This window comes from Punica granatum, chromosome 5, assembly GCF_007655135.1.
Source record: "Punica granatum isolate Tunisia-2019 chromosome 5, ASM765513v2, whole genome shotgun sequence".
NCBI lineage: Eukaryota > Viridiplantae > Streptophyta > Magnoliopsida > Myrtales > Lythraceae > Punica > Punica granatum.
The window spans coordinates 8,750,590-8,766,530 of record NC_045131.1 but is presented as its reverse complement, the minus strand read 5'-3'; the positions used below and the strand labels follow the sequence as shown (position 1 = coordinate 8,766,530).

The 15,941-nt window shown below is 42.5% G+C and overlaps 3 protein-coding genes across 4 annotated transcripts; all 3 read right to left on the bottom strand.

Moving 5' to 3' along the window:
- Positions 1-5,085: 5,085 nt before the first annotated feature.
- Positions 5,086-5,744, bottom strand: LOC116209599. Its single transcript, XM_031543289.1, has one exon. It carries the CDS (start codon positions 5,652-5,654, stop codon positions 5,319-5,321), a length of 336 nt encoding a protein of 111 aa, XP_031399149.1. The 5' UTR covers positions 5,655-5,744; the 3' UTR covers positions 5,086-5,318.
- A 929-nt stretch (positions 5,745-6,673) lies between these two features.
- Positions 6,674-9,966, bottom strand: LOC116207702 (putative pentatricopeptide repeat-containing protein At3g13770, mitochondrial). Its single transcript, XM_031540772.1, has 2 exons — positions 9,163-9,966; positions 6,674-8,568 (listed from the first exon to the last, which is right to left on the bottom strand). Exons 1-2 carry the CDS (start codon positions 9,611-9,613, stop codon positions 7,124-7,126), a joined length of 1,896 nt encoding a protein of 631 aa, XP_031396632.1. The 5' UTR covers positions 9,614-9,966; the 3' UTR covers positions 6,674-7,123.
- A 163-nt stretch (positions 9,967-10,129) lies between these two features.
- LOC116207703 (transcription factor bHLH48-like) lies at positions 10,130-15,268 on the bottom strand. Of its 2 annotated transcripts, none has more exons than XM_031540773.1 (7): positions 14,461-15,268; positions 14,252-14,371; positions 14,084-14,149; positions 12,096-12,164; positions 11,558-11,629; positions 10,716-10,932; positions 10,130-10,545 (listed from the first exon to the last, which is right to left on the bottom strand). In XM_031540773.1, the coding sequence occupies exons 1-7, from the start codon at positions 14,905-14,907 to the stop codon at positions 10,496-10,498; spliced, it is 1,041 nt and encodes a 346-aa protein (XP_031396633.1). In that variant the 5' UTR covers positions 14,908-15,268; the 3' UTR covers positions 10,130-10,495. The 2 variants fall into 2 exon arrangements, with proteins under 2 accessions (XP_031396633.1, XP_031396634.1); XM_031540774.1 differs by having other exon boundaries at positions 10,722-10,932; positions 14,461-15,264.
- Between the last annotated feature and the right edge of the window lie 673 nt (positions 15,269-15,941).

The following is a 15,941-nucleotide window of genomic DNA, read 5'->3' as shown; positions in this document are numbered from 1 at the left end:
ATAAAATATTAAAACATTTTAAATATGAGGTGCTTTATCTATTTATTCACTAAATATTGCCCCTCGTGCATGCGTTGTAGTACCATTCGATATGAGATTTACCTATTTACAAACTTTTTTTTTTTTCATTTTTCCATTGGCGGATGGAGAAGGGGTACAAGGATACAACGACAAGGTAAATATATTGAGTGGTACAGACAGATAAACAGACGACAGAGATGAGATGTTTGACTAGTCGAGGTGAATTTTTGGCTGACTGTACCCCCTTCAGGCTTTGTCATAATAAAAAATTTTAGATGATCTTATTTTAAATAATGATAAATAATCAATAATAATTTTTTTAATTATGATAATTACTCGAATAATTAGTAATAAATTTCTAATTTTATACATTTTAATTGGTGCTTTCTCACACGTGACGATATAGGATGATTAAATAACTTCTCGCCATAATAAGTATAAGCATTTACTCCCAAATCAAACCCTGAAATCCAACAAACGTTTTCTTTTACGACTTTTTACCAATTTCTTATTCCTACATGTATTTATACCTAGTTATTTATTTCTTTTTTTATCTAGATAAAAAAAATAAAAATAAAAAGAGTAGACTACAAAACACTACATGTAAGATTAATAATAGGTGGACACGTTTCAAGTTTCACCGTGGACGACCCTTCTTCTTTTCGCGGGGCTGCATTGCATGTAATAATGGGCTAGTCCTTGGAACTGGAGAACCGAAAAGATAATACGAAGCAGAGAGCAGAATGAGAGACAAACGAAATTATGGGAGTTAGTGATCGATCATGATATGTCTTTCCGGTGGGGTGCTCTGCTCTTATTGAATATTTTATTTATATATCGAACGTTTTTTCACTAATAATAAAAAAAAATTAATAGTAGATTAATTAATATCTAATGAGAAATACTTATTCAAATATTTACTCCATTAATACTTAGATTATTAATATTAAAACGATTTCTCTCATATATATATATAAAGAATGGTGATGGCGGGTATTGAATGTAATTTCACATACAGTCTATTAGTTTAAGCTTTTGAATTGCGAATAAATCCGAGTCCGAAGTAGGCATGTGAATTTTTCTTAACAAGTGGTATCAAAGTCTAAGGTAACAATTCTAGGAAAGTGTACACGCCATGCGTGGAAATCCACACCATACCAGACCCGAGTGTGGAACTCGTGGCTAGTGAAGGTCCCAATAATGGGTATCCGAGTCTAAAAGTAGAAGTCGGACTCCAAGTTAGTTATGTCCAGTATGTTGTTTGCCGCTGTATCACGGAAATTAAGACAAAGTCCTCCACATAGTCGATAAGAGGGAGAATTATTGTAACGATTTTTCTCCTATATGGAGAATGATGAGGAATGGTGTTAAAGGTAATTCACATGAAAAAATTGAGAAAAAATTCATAGATTTATAAAAGTCAATGATTTAATAATTTATTAATTTAAACTTTTAAGTTATGAATTAATTCAAAAGGCCTGTTAAGATTATTAATGTAAGATTGAGAGAGAGAGAGAAATGGGAACTTCCCAAAGACAGACACGGCCACTGACGGATTCTTTTGTTTTTTATTTTTTTTAATGAAAAAGGAGAGAGAGAGACAAAGGTTGTGGCTTTAGCATTCAATTATCTTTAGCTGTCTGAACCCGTTACGCCAACAGCAGCATTAAACGTACATTATAATATAATTATGTAAATATACATAAATTAAGGGGAAACAACAGAAAAGGGACAGAGGAAAATGTCGAGGAACGAACTTTCGCGGACAACAAATCAATTAGGATGTCTATTTTTTTTCCTTCAATAATTAGGAGGATTATATTAATTTAAAGGTTAATGGCCCCCGAGCGCCGTAGCTTAGCTTCATGCCCAAACCCCCCGACCACGTGCGTGAGCTGTAGCCACCGCTTGACTGTTCCTTTTTTTTTTTTTTTTTTGCGTACAGTCGTCGACTCGACAGCGTTGCCGATGGCGTGCCGACATCACTTCATATTTCAGTGAGCTACAACTTGGTTTTCTGCAGGTAGAGAGAGAGAGAGAGAGAGAGAGAGGAGGGAGGGAGGAGGATGGCAGTTTCGTAAATTTCTTGAAGTTGGAGCCACAGTTACGTCGTATCCGGCCACAGTCGCAACGGGCAACGGTCAGTCGTTTTCTATTCCAGCGGACTCCCCGCGCACCGACCAGTAACTAGTTCACGGCGCGATGAACGCACGTGGCATGACATATTGACATTAATTCCGTCTTCCCCTTTGTGTTCGCGGTAGGGCTGGGTCATGCAGTAGCATCCATCCATGTGGTCCATATATCGATTCGTATTTTGCTGCTTATCACCAGGATGATATTTCGGCAGCATGGCTGATGGAGGGCCGGGCGGGCACGGTCAAATATCTGGGATATGTAAGGTAGGAGGGATGGCACATCAGGTGACCATGACCGAGCCTGTCCCCGTAACGACAACGTACTATATTATATGGTGCTCTTTTATCACGTGTTGGCTTGGCTGTTAGCCAGCCACCGTCAGTCACCCCCACCAACACCAGTCACTCGAATTCATCCACGTCAGCACCTCCACCACAACCACTCCTCTCTCACAGTCCCAGCACAGCAGTCTCCACTCCACTCCTCGTTGCGTAGACCTACGGGCCCCACCCACCGCAGCTCTCCTTGCATCGCAATCCTCCAAATTCGTCAGATCTCTAATCAATCATAAGTAAACAAAAACAAACAGCTCCATTAAAACCATCAGACGAGATAAATTTACAGTCCACTTGTCACGGTGGTCACCAGTGGACGAACTTTATCTGCCGCACAATGGTTCAAAATCTACTTGGAACCGTTTTTTGATCGGAGCAAGTCCAATGGGCCGGCTTACCTATTCAGGAGAAAATCACTCCGTACTAAATTAGGAAAAGTAATATATATATATACACGCAATTTAGTGGCTGATACAAAGGGGTTAGATGTAGATCCATCCCTTTTATAGTTGGTTTAAACTGAAAATCAGGTCATGCTGTTAAATGTCAATTTAGTTAGAAGGAATTACTTTGATTCAGTTTTTAATTTTTTTTTTTTATAGCCTTTTCTAGCCTCCTGGGCCAGGCATGATTCCGCCGGGCTATGCGTTTTATATTAGAACTGAATATGCCATAAATCAGGCTCTCGTCCTACCTTTCTTGTACCAAGTCGAGCATTGATCCATATCGAGCCTAGAACAACCAATATTGTTGGATGCTCCTTCTAACGATCCTTCTTTGAGAGCAACCCGGCTATTCGAAGAAAAAGATCTTCGTCAATAGGCTTGTAGCCATGACCTTATACACTACTGTAATGTAATGGGAGGGGCCAGATATGGATTCCATCAGCTCACTCGTATGTGCTGCTCATGGGCCCCTGTCCATTCCCTTCGGCCCGTCCACGTATCTTATAATAAAATCGGGCTTACCCATGATTTTTTTTTTCTTTCACTATTCAATCATTCTCCAGTAAGTTCAGATTAATGAATTATGAAAAGACCACTCCTTGCTCTCTGGGTAGGGCGGCACAAGGCTCGGACCGAACTGTAATCTCAATCAGATTCTTCAGGCTTACCAGAGAGTAGATTCCTTCAGATGTGGTCAATCACAGCGGTTAATTGTCACAGGCACTGCGTCGAGGACCTAACAGTCTTTAAGAAATCCCTTCTGCAATGAGCAGAAATATACGAAGCATAGGACACAGCAATTAGATGGAAGAACATATCACCTTGCTCTGGACAATTGGTCCATCCATGATCACAGACATTACAAGAAACTCTCCACAGATCCGAAGTTATAATAGGAGAAAAATCGAGTCCGAGCAGCATACACAGACACCTCCAGGTAAATCTGGATGTAAGGGAGGTAATGTGCTAACAATACGCTGATCAAGAAGAGTTTTATTTCTGCTGCATAATCCTACATGGACTGGATAAATAACCAATCTGGAATGCCATCGGCGCTTTTCACTCGAAAAGCCAAAAGAGTAGAGAATTAGTAGAACTTGTAACACAGAGACCAGACATATGACAAATCCTCTGCACTAACGAAACTTATGACAGGAATGCCAACTGAGAATTTCACAAGCTGACTCAATTCACTTCACGATTCCTACTCAGAATCTGAAGCATTATCTGGACTCACTACTGATCGTCGACAAAGTACGACCAGTCACACCAATCCTTCCTAATACCGTGTGCCAATCCGAATAGTAGGCTAGCAAGTAAGTATGACCACCGAAAATTTTGCTAGTATGATAAATAGATAGACCACTTACTCATTCCCAAGCTGAAGCAGCATTTTCACAAATTATGCTGAAGAGTAAGAATAATCTTCTAGCTGCTTCATCAACACCACTTTAGCAACATAAAGTTTCATGCAGAGACTAACAGGCCTTAACCCTTTAAACCCTTTCGACGAGATAAGGTAATTCTTTCTGATCATAATGGACATAGATCAGAGAATAAAGTTAAAGAAAGGTCCTCTGATTAGCCTTTATTTCCAAGGCAAATTTTCAGGCTGAGGATCAAAAGGCAATTGCCCAATGGTCATTGCAGCTTAACTTGGTAGTGCCAAGTAATCCTTTGTATTAAGTTCATGATGGGTCAATCACTGCTTCCACACACATCCTGTGCGATAGTCGGATTATGAAGCAAAGATTGCATATAATGTAGCACAATTAGCAGCTTAAATACAGAAAGAGCATTCAATCTCCGTGACCAGTCCACTTCTTTCTACAACCACAAATTGCGTATGAGCACATTACAAACCCCAGATTGATCAATCTCCATTAAGACTACATGACAGGCAAACATACCATCAATGTGTTCCGTGTGGTACACTGTCATGTTTGCCACGAACAACAGAGGGATGGCATTGTAAACGATGACTCAATTCCAGGTCATCCCATGTCCATAATAATCGCGCTCAAGAGCAACAATGCCAAAACATCCTCGGTGATATGAATCATCAGGAGGGCAATTTCAAGAGACAAGTAGCAAAATTGAACTAAATTTAGCTAAAAGGATTCATCCATCCTTCTGACAGGCAGTGATAAAATTGAGAACTGGATTGATATGAAGAGATCGAAGTGCAAATCATCCGAATTAGATGCTAAATTCACAGCAAAAAGTAACCGCTGGTGCGAAAATTCCAACATTCACAAACCCTTATTGGACCTAGATACGTTTGACTCAGGAGTTCACGATCTTTCCCATAATCCCCATATCAAACAAGGAAAAGCGCGCGATTAAACTGGACATGACGCCGTTACCGGTGAGCGATTCATTCTGATTCGGAAGCGGAGAGTCCCATCTTCTGCTCAAGCTCGAGGCGCTCGAGGGCCTTCTTGTGCGCCCAGGTCTCGATGGTGAGATCGGGCTTGGCGTTGAGGCCGACGCCGAGGATGACAATGGTGAGGAAGCTGGTGACATAGCAGGGGAGCTCCCAGTCCTCCCACTTCCGTGTCTGGCCCGGCGGCGGCGGGGGCCGGTTGAATAGGTAGCCCTTCGGCCGCTCCTCGTGGCCCGGGGTGGTCCAGCGGCTCGGTCCGCTCTCGGAAGAGAAGAGACGCCGCCGGAAGGCGGCGGAGGCGGAGGTCAAAGGCTTCGAGCTTCGCATGATTCCTCACGGGAGTGGATGAACGACACTGATGCGTTCTTTCGAGCAGGCGAGGCGAGAGACCCTTTTCTGCCTGTGCTCGAGGCTTTGTAGAAGAAGCAACAGGACGACGTCGTTTGCTATGCTTATTAGTAACAAATTCCCTTTATTCCTTTTTCTTTTTGTTTTTTTCCTTTTCATTTTACAGTGTAAACATTTCATAAATTATTGTATAGGAAATTTAGAATATTGACTGAATGTATGATTTTTTTCTGTTACCATCGCCCGGACTAATTCAGTTATAATTGGATCTAAGTTATAGTTTTCTTAGCGTGAATTTTTCTCATTCATAATATTTGAATATGAAATCTTGTTTAAGGTAAACAAGAATCACTTTAACCAATCGACCTTGGTTGAATATATAATTGTATTAATTGTTTAAAAAATACAAAATTTTCACATTTTATTAATTCTAGCACGAATTTTTGTCTTGACCTTTGAAATACACGAATTATCAATTTGATATCAATTTTAGCACGTCTCAACTTTTCCGTTAATTTAAATGAGAATTTATGGCCACACCATACGATCGAGTAGTAGCCGAGGTCGCCGGCGACCTTATAAGGGCGGCAGCGGGCTCCGATGAGGCTGTCATTGCTCGAATTTGAAAAAAGAAAAAGTAAAATCAAGAAAAGAATGAAGAGGGTAAGTGGTAAAAGTCTCATCGGCGGTCACCATCCCCTAATTAAGGTCACCAGATACCCTTGCCGTCATGGGCAACTCCTAGTGGGCGAGCGGTGATTGTCGTCAAGGCCCACCGATCGAAAAAATGAAAGTCATGCCAACATTGATCTCAAATTGATAATTTGTATATTTTTAGGTGATAGAATAAATAAAATATAAAAAGTTTGTGTTTTTTTTATTAATTAAATATAAGATAAAATTACAAAAAGAAAGAAAAAAAATATATTATGGGTAAAGGATTAACTTCCATATCAATGATCAATCTGCCCTCGTTGGGTGATCACACTCCAAACAAGAAATGGAAAGAACGGTTACTGTCGAGTAATCACCATAAACGAGTCCGAAAATCAAATACAACGAGCTAATGAAGCTCCCATCACATATTTGAATTCAACTAATCCATATGAAATAAAAGGTTATCGCCGGCACTTCCAGTTGTAGCTCTTGCAAGTTACAACTTCTATTATATAAACAACAGTAAGCTCTCATCCGAGGAATCTCCTAGGCAAAGCGCCGGCCGAGCTGAGCGACGGCGAACACCTTGTGAAACAAAATTTGATCTATTGCCAAATTGGCATAGATCATGGGCTTGAGGATTCAAAGCGCGGGAGATCCAAGTACATTCCCACTCCGATAAATAAGAGAGAAGTTCCTGGCATCCTTTCGACATTCCTCTGATATTCCGTAAATCGCAGCCAGCATTGCCAGACAACAAAAGCCGGTTCACTGGTAATCTCGTCAGGAGATTACCAATAGTCTCCACATGAACAGCTCCCATCTACCATATGGTGAAATCGGTTCTTGTCCCGCATTGATATCTTTCTCGAGCACACCTTCGATGTGAATTTGGCAAAGGTGTGGCAATCAACACATATCCGAAGATTCTTTATGAGGCGGATTGGGACTCCCTCAGGAGTAGCAATCAAAGCAAAGGCCAAGGCCAATTTCTCGCTGTGGCCTAATAGTATCTTCTCCTTCTGTTCCTCATCTACGTCATACAAAACGCAGCTCAGGTCAGGAACGTAACCGGCTTCCTTCAACCTTACCGACAAATCCATCACCTTCACGAAAATTTCCTCCCTCCTTGGATGAGAACGGTCGCTCGCATAAAAACTGTGAAGCATCTGGTTGATTTCAACCCAGCTTCGTCCTGGGTCCTTTGTCACAGCCTTCTCCTTCATTAGTTCCCTTAAATTTCTCACTTCTTCCCATCTCCCTGCAGAAGCATACAAGTTGGAAAGAATCACGTAATTCCCAGCATTCTCGGGCTCAATCTCAAGAAGCTTACGGCCCACAATTTCACCGATCTCGACATTTGAATGAACCCTACAGGATCCCAAGAGCGAGCCCCAAATAGCCGCAGTTGGTTCAAGAGGCATCTTCTCGATAAATCCAAATGCCTCTTCCACCCTCCCAGAACGCGCGAGTAAATCAACGACACAGCCATAATGCTCAATCTCCGGCTCAACCCGATCTTTCCCATTCACCATCTCGTGAAATAACTCGAGCCCTCTCTCTTCCATTCCTCCATGACTGCAACCCGATAAAACCGCCAAAAGAGTAACACTGTCCGGTTTGACTTTGTTTTCCTTCCTCATCAAATCAAACAGTTCGACAACTTGTCTTCCCATTCCATGTTTACTGTAACCCACGAGCATTGCATTCCATGAGATGACAGTTCTCTCTGACATACTGTCAAACACCCGTCTCGAATAAATGAGGCTTCCGCACTTAGAATACATATCAATGAGAGAGTTCTGAAGAACTACATAGGAGGGCACTTCGCACCTAAGGATGCGATTATGGACTTGCTTCCCGTGATCTAGAGCAGCAAGCCCAGATAAGGCCGTTAACACACTCGCGTAAGTGACATAATTTGAGTCCATTCCTTCTCTTTGCAATTGGCGGAATAGTTCTAGTGCCTCTTCGTCGAATCCTAACTGGGCATAACCTGATATTATAGCAGTACAGGAGACCACATCCCTTTCTGGAAGGCACTTGAAGATCTCATGAGCTTCGTGTATCTTACCCGCTTTAGCATACATATCAAGGAGTGAGCTCCCAACGAATATATGGGATTCAAAGCCACTCTTGACTACAAGAGAGTGGACCTGCCTTCCCAGCTGAAAACCAGAGAAGCCCGTGCAAGAAGTGAGAACAGTTGCAAACGTGAACTCGTTTGGTTCTATCTCTGCAGAATAATTCTTTGCATCACCAGCAGGAAAACATCAGGATGAAAATTTGCAGGTCAGTAGTCTGAATTACGTCTCATAGGTTGAAAAGAACATCCATATCATCTTGCCATGCCTTATTGTGATGAGCAAGCACCGTTATTAAAGAGTTAAATTCTACATCGAAGAGTTAAAATTAATAATTCAACCATTTTAACATATCTAAGCCAAAAGTTTTGTTCGAGTCATCGTCTAATACACAACACATGAGGAACCATTTCTGCATGTATAATTACAGAGCTTCCTATCATCAGTAACAACCAAATGAACAATTCAAACATAGGACGGCGGAATTAGAAGACATCCCGTGATGTCACTAACAACATTGGCCATTATATGTTTGAAATTGTACGTCCACTTCGATATCACTTTTTTTTTCCACCAAGTTGGGAATCGGACATGTCAATACTTAAATGGACAAATTAACAAAACCCGGCTTTTAGCTAAACAAGGAACTTTCAAATCCCAAATCACATTCTTCAATCCACATGCAATCAACAACCAGAACAAACAATGGCCAATATCAGACAGCTTTTACCGGAACCTGAGAATACCTGATCTCGTCATGTCCACAAAGAGACCCAAAGCCTCGGAGGCACATCCGCGCTGAGAGTAGCCCGAAATCATAGCCGTCCAAGGCACCACATTTCGCAGAGGGATTTCGTCGAACACTTCCCTAGCATCGTCCAAGCAACCACACTTCGTGTACAGAACGATGAGCTTCGTCCGGAGGTAGACGGGAGGGGCATAACACGTCTTGATCATGTGGGAGTGCACCCTCTGGCCTTCTCGGACGGCCCTCTTGTCGACGCACGCTTTCAAGATCGCCTGGTAGTCCTCGAACTTCATTCCGATGCCCCGCCCTGCCATTTCCAGCAGGGCCTCGCTCATGCAGCCGCCGGAGCATAGGGCTTTCAGGGGGAGGGAAGGCGAGGTGGAGAGTGAGCGAAGTAGATGTCTGGGGGTACGGAGAAGAAGAAGAAAGGCGATGGGACTAGTCAGCATATTCTTGACGGGCTCCGATCAGCGTTCAATGACCAGTCGCCGAGCTGCCGACCATTTACGGCATTTCGATATCAGGGGAGCTCCCGGAGAAGATGCCACATGAGCTAACGGCGGCGGCTGTGAAAGTTCGTTAAGAAGGATTCAGGTGTCGGTCCGAAGAGCGGGAAAGTTCGGAGGAGTTATGGGACCGGACCATGAAGGCCCAAAGATATTATTCGGGTCCCACAACAACGGTGAACGCTATACTGCGTTAGAAAATTCTGCGATTCATGCTATAGATAGTTTGCACGACCTTCAGGACCTCATGAACAGTCCAATGCATGAACTGTAGACAATCCCGGACTTTGCGATCTCGATTGCTAATACACTGGACCGTATTGTGAGTGTAAAAGTAACGTTCTCGAAGAATCCGACAATCTCGTTGATGAACAACCAGTGTTGCTCCATGACCATAACAGTTTCCGACCCAAAGACAAACTTCAACAATCACCATGAGGATCAAAAGATACGAGTATAGACCACGAAGAGCACACTTCAATCATAGTTCTGCAGTGATCAATGGTACAATTTGAATCGGGGATAGCGTCTTCCCAGGGAGCGCGGGATTAAATGATGCACTAAGTGAGTGCGCACACACCTATAGCGATACAAAGAGTCACTTAACTGAGTTCTCTCCTGTCTAATTGGGAGAAATCAAGGGCTTAAACCTCTATGTAAGATATAATTATATGGCCAAAAATCAAATGATGTAAGGACTTGACGGAAGCGGTGAGGGGACCTAAGCCCGACGGAATCAACTCCTCCATCTTCTTCCTGGCTAATTTCTCGTACTATATTATATATCAGCAAAACTATGTACATAATAACTACCTGAAGACATCTTCATTCTACCTTTGTGACTCCGTTTTCGGCCGCTCTAGAGTGCATACTCACTGCAGATCGAAACCGGACAAAGAAAACAGCCACAGGACCAATAGTTAGTTCAGTGCCTCCACAAGCAATCCATCAAACCAAATGAGAAGCATTGTTTACGTTTTGGCCGAATAATTAATGCCCTTTATGGAATACAGGCAGAAGAGCCGAAGCCCGCTATGGGTCTTACTTTTACCTGAGTTTGCAGGAGAGTCATAACTCAAATGTGAGTTCTCAGAAGCGATCAAATTGTGACTGCAATCTTCTCTCCCCCACATCGGGTGCTGAAGTGAATCAAGATGCCATGGCTGTTGTTGGTACTGCTGTCTCAGCATGTTTGCCTGTAGTTCTGACCACGGTAGAGGAAAAGACACGTTTGAGAAGTTGCTGTCCACTAGGGATGCACTCTGCAGACAAGCAAGGTTTATTAGTGTACAAAAAGGGACAAAATTCCAGTGATAACATCAAATTGAAAATCTATGAATGTTTCAAATAATATTGTAAAAAGCATGAGAACATGACATAATTCAACCTTCATATGTCTTGTGAAGGAAGAAGACAGGACATGGGAAGTACTAAACAGTTCCCATTTGCAGGTTATTACGGGAAAGCTTTAATGATTGACCAGTCCAGAAGCCAGTTCGGCAGAACACAACAGTGCAGGAGCCCCCACTAATTAATAGTGAAAGGAGCTACAGGCACACTGTTTAAGCCATCTTGGTCAGGTACACTGTTTAAGCTATCTTGGTCATAATGGTTTTCACCAAGCACTGCTGAAACAGCAGCTAATGAGTTAAAAATGGTGGGTGCCAGCAGAATAGAATCAGCAGTCCAAACCAACACCACACTAAGGCCAATCGAATCTCCTCCCATTTTAAAGACTAGGGAGAGTTTCATGATGAAATGAGAAACACCAGAGGATAATCGAGGAGGTAAAAAAAAGTAGAAGCTCCCTCTAGCAGAGTAGAAACAGCAGGAAGAAAAATATCCCCTGATTGTCCCGTAAAGAAAATGAAAATATGGAAAACTCACTTCTGCAGCAAAGATACTGTCAAGGTTGAAATCAATCCCTGGGTTGACTGCTGCAAGACGCATTGATAGGATCTGAAAACAAAACAAATTTGAAAGAAATGAAGTTAGGTTGATGCTGATTGGAATTCCATAACATTTTGATAAACATACAAATTTTAACAATACTCCTAGCTGGAACTCCTGAATTTACATCTCAAATTAGGATTCCCCTGAAGTTGGAAGAAACAGGATTCCAAATTGTTAATACATCATAAACTTCAGTTGAAAACTAAGTAATTTGTTTTGCATGATCATGGAAAGTTAGGAAACAGTCCGTGACTTTCACATATAAGCGATTGCAGCTCATTGACATGAAAAAACAATGTGTTAAAGATATGCGAACTAGGTTCTTCCAAACATAGAATTCCTGAAAGAGGACAGAATTACATCTAGCCAGTTGGAGAGAGAAACATTATGAACAATCAAAAAAGGAAAACAAGGGGTGACCTAATTATCCCATAAACAGAAAATAAGGGATAAACTTTTATATATTTCTGACCTCAACTTGGCGTTGTAAGGATTGTACATGATTGATTATTTCATCCAATACCAAAGCTGTGCCAGAGATCTGCATATATAAATGTTTTGCATTAGTCAATTATGATAAGCGTAAGAGAAAGCAACCGTTCCAGCAAAATCTAAACTATTTCAAGGTCAAACAGATAAGAACACATTCTCAAACCAATTAACTAAGCTTTTTCTTTTCTTTTCTTTTCTTTTTTTTTTTTCCTTTTTTTGAACATCTAGAGTCACCCAGTATGATAGCACAAACTACCAGCAACATTTGCAATCTCTATCAGTTCAGTTGTATTGAATGTAAAACGAAATTGGAAGCAACCAAGGAATTAGTCATGTCTATGATTAAGTGAAAAAAAATGCGTTTTTACGCGATTCTAAAGAGCCATTACAGGGTAATCGGATCAATTTGGTGAGCAAAGTATATGTTCCATTATTGGATAGTTGAAGCATAAAAGGACTTGATTATAGTTTCTTGATATAACTCAAGCAGAGACAAGGGCATGATGATCGTGGCAGGAGCACCATCTTGTTGGAATAACAACCTAGACAAAATCGATTTTCAAGATCCTATAGATATGAAGAGGAACTAGAATCAGATCGTGAACTTGAAGGAGCTCCTAGATTTGCTAGATTCAAAGCTAAAGGAAGGCACTAAATTATTGCCACAACAAATATGGCCTTAAAGCAAGGACGCTCTCCTGACTACGATGCAGCAGTGCAATTCCAGAACAAAGCCGACAGTAGTCAATCCGGTACAGGACAAATTAATGTATCTAAATCCTAGGCTTTTCAAATTTCTAAATAGCAACATACGCGACAGTCCTCTGAGAAAGGTCTGATCCCCGTTATCTAAAATTCCCGTTCACATGTCAACTTTGAGCAGGAAACATTGTCATCTTATCAGTGGTCTGTGAAGGAGGAGAAGGGTGCAAAGTATTTTCATTGGAATCGCACAATTTGGTTGTTTTTATGACATGGTGCCCCTCTGCGTTAGAATCATTGAATGCAAACTCGGTATTCCTATAAGAGACCATCAATAATCCCTCCCATTCTCATATGAAGACACCAAACCTGTTTAAGGTGAAGGATCCTCTAAAATTTACAACCTTCGCAGTTGTTGAAATTCGCAAATACAACTAAACAGTAGCCTTTAATATGAGAGCTTGAAAAACACTGATGGTATTATAATTAATTACCAATTTTAATTGTTATATATATCAGCGGTTACACAACACACCAGCATGCTCATGAAAAAGATCAAAGCTTTTCTGTTCATCTGGTCCCACGAACCAAGCAGGGCCAGCAATTAATCAAGTGTCCCACAACCCCTTGACATAGTAGAAGGTAGACCCCAGCCAACTAAGGCCATAACCGTCACTTCAAATAATAGGCAGTATGATCTAGTTGTCTTCGTTGAGTCTTAGTGTGATAACCCAACTATCAAATCGTGGAATAGACATGCTAATCCCGAGAAATTTCTAAAGGGCTGTCCTTTTCCTTTATTTATCCTCTCCACAACAACACCCCCCCCCCCCCCCCCCCCCCCCCCCCGGCTAGAATTACCAAAAGGCTACTTGAATTAGAGGACAATTGATGAGACACAAAAGCCCAAAAATCCAAAGGCAAGGAGACCCATAGGTTGTACAGATAAATATCAGATGACGAAAATGCCCTCAAAAGGGACTGGCAACCAACCCACCAGCAGAGTAACAGCAGAACCCAACTAAATTACGACTGCCCACTTCGATACTTTTTTCCTTGGTGGAAAAGCAAGAAACTTTGGTGAAAAGTTGACAGCGACTAAACATTATTAAAAACCACATAATCCAAACCCATAATTGGACTTTTAGGAGACAATTAGTAAAGATATAGCCCATAATCGCGACAGAAATCTATCTGACAGTGATAATCAATTCCTCAAATCACGAATCAAATTATTCTTTAACAAAAACGATGGACGAGAGGTACCTTGTTGCAGCCCGGGACCAGCTCCTGAAGCAGCTTCATCCGGGCATTGATTTTCTCTCTCCTCGCCTGCACAGGCGCAAACATAGAGGAAAGCACTTAACCCAAGATATGATGATGATGATCGTTGTCAGTGATTTGATGAAGTGTTGAATGAACCAGATGATCTACCCTCTCTGCCAAGCTATGGCTGTCCGTGGCTTGACCACGACGAGCTCGGACGTGAACGTAGGGAAGCTTGTCCGCATCTTCGGCACAGTTGCTCTTGCTCTTCTTCGCCGACCCTTTTGCCTGGACAAATGAAATGTAATCGAAAATTACCAAAAGAACGTCAGAAGAATCAAGCAAAACCCTAATTCGACTCCAATTCCTCTTTCTACCTTCTTCTCTCGATCCTTTCTCTTTCCCGGCTTCTGTGCCTTATCCTCCACCGGGGGATCGGACACCAGCGGCTGCGATGAGGAATGGGGATCGGAGTCGCTCTCACCCACCGGCTCGTCCTTCACCTTCTGGGAGCTGCCGTTGGCCTCCACGGTGAAGGATGAGCACATCGAATCTCGTCCCACCACAGCAGAATTCGCGGGAAAACCGAAACCGCCACCGCCAGGGCAGTGGAAGTAGGGTTTGGGAGGGCCCTCGGAGGCAACTGCCTGGGAATTGGACCGCTCCGGCGAATGAAGCAGCTCCACGGCCCGGGAATGAGGCAGCTCGAGAAGCGCCGTGAAGGAGCTGGCGTTCTCCGGCGGCGGGGCCATCAACTGGCGGATTTCCTCGTGGAATTGGAACGACTCGAGCGCAATCTCATTGGATCTAGCCGGCACCTCCATATCCGAGCTGGAAACCGACCAAATTGAGCTGGAGCCAAGCCAATTCCCAGTCCACGCGAGCCAACGGATCGTCAAATTGGGTCCACTCAGACGTCCCCGGAGTCAAACTCCAATGGCCAGTCCCACACACAGGCTTCCGGTCCAACTAAGGAGAGTACGAGGAGAAGTCTCGGCGGGCCGTTAGGTGGTTGAAGCTGCAGTGGTGAAGGTCCTTCAATGGCGGTCAATGAGCTTTTCTCTGCTTCCGCTCTGTTTCTGTTAAAGAGGGAAGATTACTTCTCTGCCATTTGAAGTAACGAGAAAGCAACGTCCCGTCGGGGCTTTTGTAGTGATAGAGTGAGAAAGAGGAAGTGAGAGACGGAGTGGGTGCAGAAGCTTCTGTGCTTACGGTTAGTGGAGATGGTGGCTTGCGTTTGGTGTCTGGGAATCGTACGATCTTGTCTGAGAATCTCGACCGTTGGATTCGAATACCGCGACCCCTTGACCGCAGATGGAACGGTCCCCCTTTCTCCTGGATAGGATAGGATAGGATAGGATAGGGAAGAGCAGGAGGGATCTTATGTCATGGCATCAATGGCTCCATATTATATGGCGTTCATGCGCATCGATCAATATGATAAATCTCTAATAAAATCAAATGACGATGGTGATTCCGAACTTAAATCAATGACTAATAGATATTATACGGTGTTTCATTGGATCGAGATGTCCGGTTTTATCATCGCAACAATTAACGTTTTGCTGTATGGTAAACATGTCATGGTGACATCAATTCGAGCCAATGTGACCAGGAGCAATGACAGATGGCCACTATGCACGCTTTTTGTAGCCTGCATGCATGGCTGCGACCAACCTGCAGTTTTTTTCAACGATATTTTTCAGAATTTTTATAAATTTTAACTGCAGAGCATGTACTTACGAGAAAATTAATAGATTTTAATAAGTTCGACCGTTAAGAAAGTCATATCGGTAAGGGAAATCATATCATACAACCATGCATGATGCTATGCAAATCTATAGACCTAGACTAGTTT

What these genes read in the sequence shown, in the direction of transcription:
- LOC116207702 (XM_031540772.1), bottom strand. Translation starts at nt 9,613, where the DNA reads ATGCTGACTAGTCCCATCGCCTTTCTTCTTCTTCTCCGTACCCCCAGA. An exon ending in TGTGGACATGACGAGATCAG is followed by an intron (nt 8,569 to 9,162) that starts GTATTCTCAGGT and finishes ATTATTCTGCAG; the next exon opens with AGATAGAACCAAACGAGTTC.
- LOC116209599 (XM_031543289.1), bottom strand. Translation starts at nt 5,654, where the DNA reads ATGCGAAGCTCGAAGCCTTTGACCTCCGCCTCCGCCGCCTTCCGGCGG.
- LOC116207703 (XM_031540773.1), bottom strand. Translation starts at nt 14,907, where the DNA reads ATGGAGGTGCCGGCTAGATCCAATGAGATTGCGCTCGAGTCGTTCCAA. An exon ending in GAAAGGATCGAGAGAAGAAG is followed by an intron (nt 14,372 to 14,460) that starts GTAGAAAGAGGA and finishes TCATTTGTCCAG; the next exon opens with GCAAAAGGGTCGGCGAAGAA. An exon ending in GCCATAGCTTGGCAGAGAGG is followed by an intron (nt 14,150 to 14,251) that starts GTAGATCATCTG and finishes GCGCCTGTGCAG; the next exon opens with GCGAGGAGAGAGAAAATCAA.